The sequence below is a fragment of the Aotus nancymaae genome, unplaced genomic scaffold (assembly GCF_030222135.1).
Source record: "Aotus nancymaae isolate 86718 unplaced genomic scaffold, 86718_ANA_hifiasm-v0.15.2.pri h1tg000036l, whole genome shotgun sequence".
In the NCBI taxonomy this organism is placed as follows: domain Eukaryota; kingdom Metazoa; phylum Chordata; class Mammalia; order Primates; family Aotidae; genus Aotus; species Aotus nancymaae.
In genome coordinates this window covers 79007060-79017759 of record NW_026988450.1, presented here as the reverse complement: position 1 = coordinate 79017759, position 10700 = coordinate 79007060, and the positions used below count along the sequence as shown (strand labels likewise).

The following is a 10700-nucleotide window of genomic DNA, read 5'->3' as shown; positions in this document are numbered from 1 at the left end:
CTCTGGGACACATTTAAAGCAGTCTCTAGAGGAAAATATATAGCAATAAGTGCCCACATGAGAAGAACGGAGAGAACTAAAATTGACACCCTATCGTCAAAATTGAAAGAGCTAGAGGAGCAAGATCAAAAAAACCCAAAACCTCGCAGAAGACAAGAAATAACTAAGATCAAAGCAGAATTGAAGGAGCTAGAGACACGAAAAACCCTACAAAAAATCAATAAATCCAGGAGCTGGTTTTTTGAAAAGATCAACAAAATAGACAGACCACTAGCCAGACTAATAAAAAAGAAAAGAGAGAATAACCAAATAGATGCAATAAAAAATGATAAAGGGGATATCACCACAGATGCCACAGAAATTCAAGCTATCATCAGAGATTATTACAAACAACTCTATGCACATAAATTAGAAAACCTGGAAGAAATGGATAAATTCCTGGACAGTAGCCTCCTCCCATGCCTAAACCAGGAAGAAGTTGAAACCCTGAATAGACCAATAACAAGGTCTGAAGTCGAGGCAGCAATTAAGAGCCTACCACCCAAAAAAAGCCCAGGCCCAGATGGTTTCACAGCCGAATTCTCCCAAACATACAAAGAGGAACTGGTACCATTCCTACTGAAACTATTCCAAATAATCCAAAAAGAGGGAATCCTTCCCAAATCATTTTATGAGACCAACATCATCCTAATACCAAAACCCGGCAAGGACTCAACAAAAAAAGAAAACTACAGGCCAATATCCATGATGAACATAGATGCAAAAATCTTCAATAAAATACTGGCAAGCCGATTACAACAGCACATCAAAAAGCTTATCCACCATGATCAAGTAGGATTCATCCTGGGGATGCAAGGCTGGTTCAATATATGCAAGTCTATAAACGTAATTCACCACATAAACAGAACCAAAAACAAAAACCACATGATTATCTCAATTGATGCAGAGAAGGCCTTTGACAAAATTCAACAGCCTTTTATGCTAAAAACTCTCAATAAACTAGGTATCGACGGAACGTATCTCAAAATAATAAAAGCTATTTATGACAAACCAACAGCCAATATCATACTGAATGGGCAAAAATTGGAAGCATTCCCTTTGAAATCTGGCACTAGACAAGGATGCCCTCTCTCACCACTCCTATTCAATATAGTGCTGGAAGTTCTAGCCAGAGCAATCAGGCAAGAAAAAGAAATAAAGGGTATTCAATTAGGAAAGGAGGAAGTCTAATTGTCTCTATTTGCAGACGACATGATTGTATATCTAGAAGACCCTATCACCTCAGCCCAAAATCTCCTGAAACTGATAAGCAACTTCAGCAAAGTCTCAGGTTACAAAATCAATGTGCAAAAATCACAAGCATTCCTATACACCAATAACAGACTTAAAGAGAGCCAAATCAAGAACGAACTGCCATTCACAATTGCTACAAAGAGAATAAAATACCTAGGAATACAACTAACAAGGAACGTAAAGGACCTCTTCAAGGAGAACTACAAATCACTGCTCAACGAAATAAGAGAGGACACAAACAGATGGAGAAACATTCCATGTTCATGGTTAGGAAGAATTAATATCGTGAAAATGGCCATACTGCCCAAAGTAATTTACAGATTCAACGCTATCCCCATCAAGCTACCAATGACCTTCCTCACAGAACTGGAAAAAAACACCTTAAACTTCATATGGAACCAAAAGAGAGCCCGCATAGCCAAGTCAATTCTAAGCAAAAAGAACAAAGCGGGAGGCATCACACTACCGGACATCAAACTCTACTACAAGGCTACAGTAATCAAAACAGCATGGTACTGGTACCAAAACAGAGATATAGACCAATGGAACAGAACAGAGGCGTCGGAGGCGACACAACATATCTACAACCACCCGATCTTTGACAAACCTGACAAAAACAAGCAATGGGGAAAGGATTCCCTGTTCAATAAGTGGTGTTGGGAAAACTGGCTAGCCATATGCAGAAAGCAGAAACTCGACCCCTTCCTGACACCTTACACTAAAATTGACTCCAGATGGATTAAAGACTTAAACATAAGACCTAACAGCATAAAAACCCTAGAAGAAAATCTAGGCAAAACCATTCAGGACATAGGCGTAGGCAAGGACTTCATGACCAAAACACCAAAAGCATTGGCAACAAAAGCCAAAATAGACAAATGGGACCTAATCAAACTCCACAGCTTCTGCACAGCAAAAGAAACAGTCAATAGAGTGAATCGGCAACCAACAGAATGGGAAAAAATTTTTGCAGCCTACCCATCTGACAAAGGGCTGATATCCAGAATTTACAACGAGCTAAAAAAGATTTACAAGAAAAAAACAAACAAGCCCATTCAAAAGTGGGCGAAGGATATGAACAGATACTTTACAAAAGAAGACATACATGAGGCCAACAAGCATATGAAAAAATGCTCATCATCACTGGCCATTAGAGAAATGCAAATCAAAACTACATTGAGATACCATCTCACACCAGTTAGAATGGCAATCATTAAAAAATCTGGAGACAACAGATGCTGGAGAGGATGTGGAGAAATAGGAACACTTTTACACTGTTGGTGGGAGTGTAAATTAGTTCAACCACTGTGGAAAACAGTGTGGCGATTCCTCAAGGACCTAGAAATAGAAATTCCATTTGACCCAGCAATCCCATTACTGGGCATATATCCAAAGGATTATAAATCGTTCTACTATAAGGACACATGCACACGAATGTTCATAGCAGCACAGTTTACAATAGCAAAGACCTGGAACCAACTCAAATGCCCATCGATGATAGACTGGACAGGAAAAATGTGGCACATATACACCATGGAATATTATGCAGCCATTAAAAACGAGGAGTTCGCGTCCTTTGTAGGGACATGGATGAACCTGGAAACCATCATTCTCAGCAAACTGACACAAGAACACAAAATCAAACACCACATGTTCTCACTCATAGGCGGGTGTTGAACAAGGAGAACACATGGACACAGGGAGGGGAGCACTATACATGGGGGTCTGTTGTGGGGGAGTGGGGGGGACAGCAGGGGCGTGGGGAATTGGGGAGGGATAGCATGGGGAGAAATGCCAGATATGGGTGAAGGGGAGGAAGGCAGCAAATCACACTGCCACGTATGCACCTAAGCAACAACCTTGCATGTTTTTCACATGTACCCCAAAACCTAAAATGCAATAAATAAATAAAAAAAAAATAAAAATAAATAAAAAAAAAAATAGTCAAACTCAAAGAGTTGAGTGGAGTTTTTCAGAAGCTTGGGAGAGGGGAAAATGGTCAACTCTCATTCAATGGGTATAATGTTTCAGTTATGCAAGGTGAGTAAGTTCTAGGGATTGGCCATAAAACAGTGTGTACAGCTAACAATACGGTATTGTGCACTTTACAATTTTCTTAAGAAGGTAGATCTTATGTTAAGTGTTCTTACCACTGAAAAAAGTACCACAAAGGGTGCAAGAAAATTTTTGCAAGTATTAAATGTTTGTTATCCTGATTGTACATAATTACGGTTTCATAGGTATATATATATATACACACACACACACATATGTACAAACTCATCTAATTGTATATATTAAATAGGTATGGTTTTTTCTATAGTATATATTATACGTCGATAAATCTATTAAAAATTTAAAAAACTGTGAAAACTGTGGTGTCTTCATACAAAGTAATTCTAATCAGCAATATAAAGAATAAACTCTTAATACAAGCAGTAGCATGAATGGATCTCAGAGTCATTTATGCTCAGCAAAAGGCAGACAAAAATAAGTACATACTGCATTATTCTGCCTAGATCAAATTCTAGAAAAACTAATCTATAGTGACAGACATTATATCAGGGTTGCCCGGGGACATGAGGAAGGGGCTGGAAGAAGAGAGTGCAAAGGGGTACAAGGGAATTTTGGGGAATGATGGATATTTCAGTCTTGACTGTGATGGCAATTGCATGGATATAAGATAAAAACATTTCTGAGTATTGCACCTTTCATGGGTACTCAAGCATCACATTAAAATTAGCATTGTGCTTCAAGTGTGTGGCCTCCACTCTGCAAAGTTTTGGAGGATAGAGTATAGAAAATGTAAGGGGCTCACAGCCTACCTGTTGGGAGTCAGCAGACAGGTGGGTGCTCCATGCCTCTTCAACACCTCCCCACACCAGATTCTGGCCACCCTGTCCTTCCACTGTCTACTAGTCATCTACACAAAGTAGCAATACTATGTATCAAGTGCCTACTGTGTACTAAATGCTCTAACTTTGTTGCTGCCAATTCTCACTACCATCTTGCAAGGAAAGTGTTAGCTACATCTTACCTCTGAAGGAATTGAGGCCCAGCTGGTTTTAGCCACACAGCCAGTAAGGAAAGGGAAGGCCTGAATTTAAACCCAGGTCTGCTGACCCTGCGGCCTGGGGTCATGAGCAGTGGTTAAGATAGGCACAATGGTATCAGGCAGGCAAGAATAAGAAATCTTTCCTTGTTAACTGTATGACCTTGGGTAGATTAGTAACCTCTCCAATCACCAGTGTTCTTCTCTATAAAATGAAAATAGTTATAATAATAGGTTTATTCCAAGGAGTGGGGAAAAAAAACACTTCTAAAACATTGCTGGGAACAAGAAATAGCCCAAATAATATTTAAGAAGATCTGTATCTATTCAGAGAGTCAGCTAAGGTAAAACTAGAAGGAATCTTAGAAGGCATCCTGTACAATATACCTCCCAGTTTCAAAGACTGCATTTTTTCCCTCTATAGCCATTATTTTGAAAATCCCCCTTAATCATCAACTCATCGGCGCTGTCATGGTGGGTGTGCTGAAGAAGACCACTGACTTTATGGGATTGGCTATGTGCAAGAATCCACACGAGAGGCTAAGAATACTGTACATAAGGATTCTTGATGTTCTTGAGGAAATCCCTGAAACTGCAGCATATAGAAAGTATACAGAACAGATTACAAATGAGAAGCTGGCTGTAGTTAAAGCAGAACCAGATGTTAAAAAACCAGAAGATCAACTTCAAGGTGGTCAAACAGAAGAGGTGATTCTTAAGACTGAACATGAACTAAGTTTGGCAAGAAAACTGGTGCAATGAACCCATGTTCTCACTCATAAATGGGTGTTGAACAATGAGAACACATGAACACAGGGAGGGGAACATCACACACTGGGACCTGTTGGGGGATGGGGGGGCTAGGGGAGGGATAGCAGGGGGTGAGGGTATTGAGGAGGGATAACATTAGGAGAAATACCTAATGTAGATGACCAGGGGGGATGGATGCAGCAAACTACCATGGCATGTGTATACCAATGTAACAATCTTACACGATCTGCACATGTATCTCATAACTTAAAATACAATAATTTTAAAAAAAAGAAAAATGGTGCAATGAAAACCATGGGAGCCATTAGTAGAAAAGCCTCCTGCTAATCAGTGGAAATGGTCAATATAATTATTAAGTGACTTTGATGGTTTGATGGGAAACTGATGTAACAAAATATTCTGTTATATTAAGAGCCTGTTCATATTATTGACATTTTATAATCAAGAAAAGTGACACAGAAAATATCTAGGAGACTATTAAAATTAATGATTATGATCATACAGTCATGTGAATCCATTTTTGATTTGTAAAGTAGTCACACAAATTATTTCAAAGATGATATTTCTACAAACAGAGAGGTCATGGGAAGATTTGAAAATTAATTAGAAAAATTCCTACAGATCTTCAATGTAGAGGCCATAATCAAAAAGTAAACTTTCTTTAGTAGTATGTTTGGTACATCATTTAATTTTTTTAATTATCCTAAAGAAGAAAAGGTCCTTAATTATTATGGTCTAAACAAATTTATAGATCACTGTTTGAAGTAAATAATGAATGAATATTTTCATATGTGATAAAATAGCACAAGTGGCTGGTGATAAAATTTGAAATTATGGTTAACCTCCTTAGCTGTGATCTTATGTATATAAGGTAAAATTTAAATATATAATTATATATTGATTGCAAAAAAAGAAAATCCCCATTAATAGAATTTCATAAGCAACTTCGTTTCTTCTTCCTGATGTTTTCCTATGTTACACAGTATATTGCTTTTAGATTCTCCAGACTAATCAGAGTAGAAAATTATCAATCTGTCTTTCTCTCTCACTCTCTGTGACTGCCTGCCTGGCTCACTAATGTCTGTTCCAGACCAGGACTGGAAATAGTAGCCTTTAGTTAACAGCTAGAGCCAAAAATATCACATTCCCTCAGTAGAATAATTCAGTCATTTAGACCAGACCTTTCTCTTAGTGTACTTATTTTCAAAAACAATGTTGAAGGTAGGTTGTTTTATTCCTTACACACTGATAAAACATCCATTTACAGATAATGGAAACATAAACTGTAGCTTTTCCATTCAATTTTTGGATGGAAATGGCCTTTTTTTTCTATTCATTTATTCAAATAATATGCATTGTGTGGCTACATACCATTGCCAGGCATACTCTAGGTGCTAGGGATAAAAGTAAACAACCCAGAGGCATGATTCCTGCCCCCACAGGCCTCTGGTCTTGCAGAAAGACAGATAGTAAATCCTCAGCTTTTAAAATAATTGTATAATTACAATTGTGATGAGAACTGAGAGAACAAATCAGGGAGCTCTATGAGTGTTGAAGAGGTTGCTGCCCCTGAAAGATGATATTGTCTCTCCCTCTTCAATGAGACAACCTAGAAAATGGCCTGGGTGGGGACAGACTTCAAGGGCAGACTTCAAGAGAAGGCCCTGCCTTACCAAAATAACAAAGCAATAGAACTACATCAGATGTGTGGGCAGTTAGTGTAAATCCAGCCAGCTCAATATCTGTATCAATCTTCTAAGGTCTCCTCTGGTGTGGGGGTTCAGTCAGGATGGTTGGAAAAATTGTAAAATTATAGAATATAGTCACAAACCTTCTTGGAAGCCTGAGAAGTTTGCATAGTTTCAGGAGAAGTTTCGGCTGAAGGCAACCTAATCCCTTTTATCTTTAGGTGATGAAGAAAAGCAAAAAACTAGGGAATGTGAGGGAGTTTATCCGAATAACTTGTTTACTCATTTGGTCCTAAAACTAACCTTTAATCTTTCATGATTAAAGAGCCTAATGGCTCTCTCAGGGGGAGGGCGACGAGATTTATCATCTGCAAATGGTGTTTGCTTTAGGCCTTGGAACCTGGCCTTTCATCATTATCCATAAGTGTGTTGACTCAGAGCCTCTGTTATTAAATCTACACTGAATAAATGCCTAGAGTACCAGCTGGTCAGGGCCATGGCTTCTATCTCTATCAGGACTGTCTGTGAATGGCCACAGACCCCCAGCCCACTCTTTTACTGGAGATTTGTGTTTGAGTGAATTTGTTCATCCACCACAGGGTCTGTGGGTCAGACCCTGACACTCTGGTCCTGCAGAGGTTGGAATTCTAAAACCCACATATCCTACACTCCCTTGCAGCTAGAGTTCTGGTTCTGATTTAGGTTTCTTCTACCAGTTGTGCCCACTGAGGGCATCTGTTCCAACTGTATTAACCAGGAAGACAGGAGGCAGTAGGTAAGGTTCATTTTTCAGGGACAGATCTAGAGTAGGTGACATAGCTCTCAGCCAAGAGTTGCGGTAACATCTTCCTGATCCTCAGATCGAGATTATGATAGTGTTAGTTTGTAACTAACTGCTGAGAATCTGATTCCCCAAAAATAGCAGACACTTGTCATGCTCCATGCTACATCCCCTCATCCCACCTGGTTTTAGAGAAGCTGGGATCGGAAGCTGTCTGCATTCTACCTCAAGGCCCTGCCATGGCAAGTCTGTTTCTCTGTTTCAACCTTTAGACTTTCTCCAAAGTCAGAGAAGGCAGTCCGGCCCATAGCAATGGAATCCACAACTTCCAACCGTTCACATGCTTGAGACCAACCCTTAACTCTCAGGGAGCAGGTGTCATGGATAAATGCCTCAACCCCTCATCATAGAAGGGAGAGAGTTCTCAGGTGCATTCCATTTAATTCCTCAGAGGGTCCTCAAAGGTCTACAGTGGTAACCTTCCCATTAAGGTGCACTTTGTTGCCTTTCCCCACTCTCTGACTCAGTCTCCCCAGGACCTCATCCTGGCTTTCTGGGATAAAACTGTCCACATGAACTATCAGCATCCAAGTCCTTATCTCAGGCCCTGGAAGGCAAATTAAGACATAACATACAGCTTACAGATTAAGGCAGACAAATAGTTCCCTCATTAGGCTGGTTCTTTAGTATTTTTCTGGCAACTGGTCTTGGAGATTCCGCCTACAGCTGACTCCTCCAGCACTTCAATTATTATTGAAGCAATAAGTCCCTGTGTCAAATCCTTTTCTAATCAAAATCACCCAAGTGGTTGGCTGGCTGTACTTGAATCCCAACTTGCTACCTGTTTCCTACATTCTGGATGGAGCACTTCCAGCCTGACTCGACTTTAAGGCTAATGCCAGTGGAGCCATATTCCCAGGAGATCAAGAAGACTGCAGAAATGGCTTTATTTTTCTTCAGGTCTAACACATATCCTGAGCATTCTTATTTGGAATTTTCTTTTGTGTAGTTATCACATGTATACTTATAAAAACACTACTCAATTCCCTACTCCTGTGTTCTTGTTCAGAATAAGACCTCTGGACAATACTAACCAACAGAGAAATTTTTAAGACCTGAATAGGCAATAGTTTATCAATGCTTATGAAAACACCCAGTTAGTGTTTTTCTCTATGAGATCAAATAATTTCAGTACTAAGATCAAATAATACTAGTCACGAGGTATATGGTAATGGGGCTAAGGTGAGGATTTCTTGTTTCTTGCTAAAATGTTGAAAATACATAAAACTATGACAAATATCACACTAAATACCTAGGATTTTTTTTTTTTTTTTTGAGATGGAGTCTCACTCTGTAGCCCAAGCTGGAGTGCAGTGGAGTGATCTTGGCTCACTGCAACCTCCGCCTCTGGGGCTCAAGTGATTCTCGTGCCTCAGCCTGCCAAGTAGCTGGGACTACAGGTACATGCCACTACGCCAGGCTAATTTTTTGTATTTTAGTAGAGACAGGGTTTCACCATGTTGCCCAGGGTGGTCTCAAACTCATGAGCTCAGGAGATCCACCTGCCTTGGCCTCCCAAAGTGCTGGGACTACAGGCATGAGCCATCTAGGATTTTAAGATGACATTATACTTGCTTCCAGCTTCAGCTACGTTTTTAAAAGATTGAAGATATAAAAATGGACAAAGTTGGAATTCAGTCTGCCACCTCCTCATTCTAAATCACCATCTTCCTCCCCAAGAGGCACCACTGTCATGAATTTCATGTGTGTCTTCCAGTCTATATTACATAGCTTTGTTAAAACAGTAAATCCATAAGTATATATGGAAAATGCATTTTTCTAATTTATATAAATGACTCATTATATTAAACCCTTTGTGACTTCCTTATTTTACATTTTAAATCTATTCATATTGAAACATATAAATCTATTTCATTCATGAATAGATTCCTTTCTCCATTTGCCCATTGATAGACATGTAGATTCTTTTTGGATTTATGTTATTTAAAACTTTACTTCAGTACACACCCTTATGTGACTCTGCTTATAAACATGTATGAAAGTTTCCTTAAGGCCTATACTTAGAAACGGAAATGCCAAGTATATGCTCTAGAGTATGCACTTGTTCAATTTTGCTAGATGTTCCCAAACTGTTTTCCAAGATGGTTGTAGAAATTTACAATCCCATAAGCATTATAAAAGTTTTTATTTCTTTACACCTTTGCCAAAACTTGGTATTTTCAGAATTTTTTAATTTTACCAAGCTATAGGTGAGAAATGGTATCTTATTTTGTCGTTTAATTTGCATCGCTCTGATTACTGGTAAGGTTGAACATCCTGTCTTATTTATATGATATTGAATTTCTCTCTTTTGTGAATACTTGTGCAATAATTATATGCATGTTTCTCCTGTGTTGACTATTTCATATTAACTCATTGAATGTTCATGCATGTGTGTGTGTGTGTGTGTACTGCCTTCTAAATCTATTATATATGTTGCTTCTTCCCATCTTAGCTTATATCTTAATTTTGTTTACGTTACCTTTCTTATTAGTAAGTTTAACTTTTAATCTAATAAAATTTATCAAACTTTGTATTAATAAGTCGAGATTTTTCTGTCTTGTTGATATAGTTTGGTCTGTGTCCCTGCCCAAATCTCTGTTGAATTATGATCTTCAGTGTTGGAGAAGGGACCTGGTGGGAGGTGACTGGATCATGGGGCAAACTTTCCCCTTGCTGTTCTCATTATAGTAAGTGAGTTCTCATGAGATCCAGTTGTTTAAAAGTGTATAGCACTTCCTCCTTCGCTCTTTTTCTCTCCCACTCCACCATGGTAAGACACACTTGCTTCCCCTTCACCTATCACCATGATTGTAAGCTTCCTAAAGCCTCCCCAGCCATGCTTTCTGTACAACCTGTGGAGCTGTAAGTTAATTAAATTTCTTTGCTTTATAAATAACCCAGTCTCAGGTAGTTTTTTTATAGTAATGTGAAAAAGGACTAATATGAAAAATTGGTACCAGGAGTTGGGTACTGCTATAAAATACCTGAAAATGTGGAAGTGACTTTTGAACTGGGTAACAGGCAGAGGTTGGAACAATTTGGAGGGCTCAGA

At 38.9% G+C, this 10700-nt stretch overlaps 1 protein-coding gene across 1 annotated transcript; it reads left to right on the top strand.

Moving 5' to 3' along the window:
- Nucleotides 1–4816: 4816 nt before the first annotated feature.
- Nucleotides 4817–5405, top strand: LOC105723789 (NADH dehydrogenase [ubiquinone] 1 alpha subcomplex subunit 5-like). Its single transcript, XM_021666887.2, has 2 exons — nucleotides 4817–5100; nucleotides 5390–5405. Exons 1-2 carry the CDS (start codon nucleotides 4817–4819, stop codon nucleotides 5403–5405), a joined length of 300 nt encoding a protein of 99 aa, XP_021522562.2.
- Nucleotides 5406–10700: the final 5295 nt, after the last annotated feature.

Bases quoted from the DNA above. Each gene is read 5' to 3' on its own strand.
- LOC105723789 (XM_021666887.2), top strand. From the start codon at position 4,817: ATGGTGGGTGTGCTGAAGAAGACCACTGACTTTATGGGATTGGCTATG.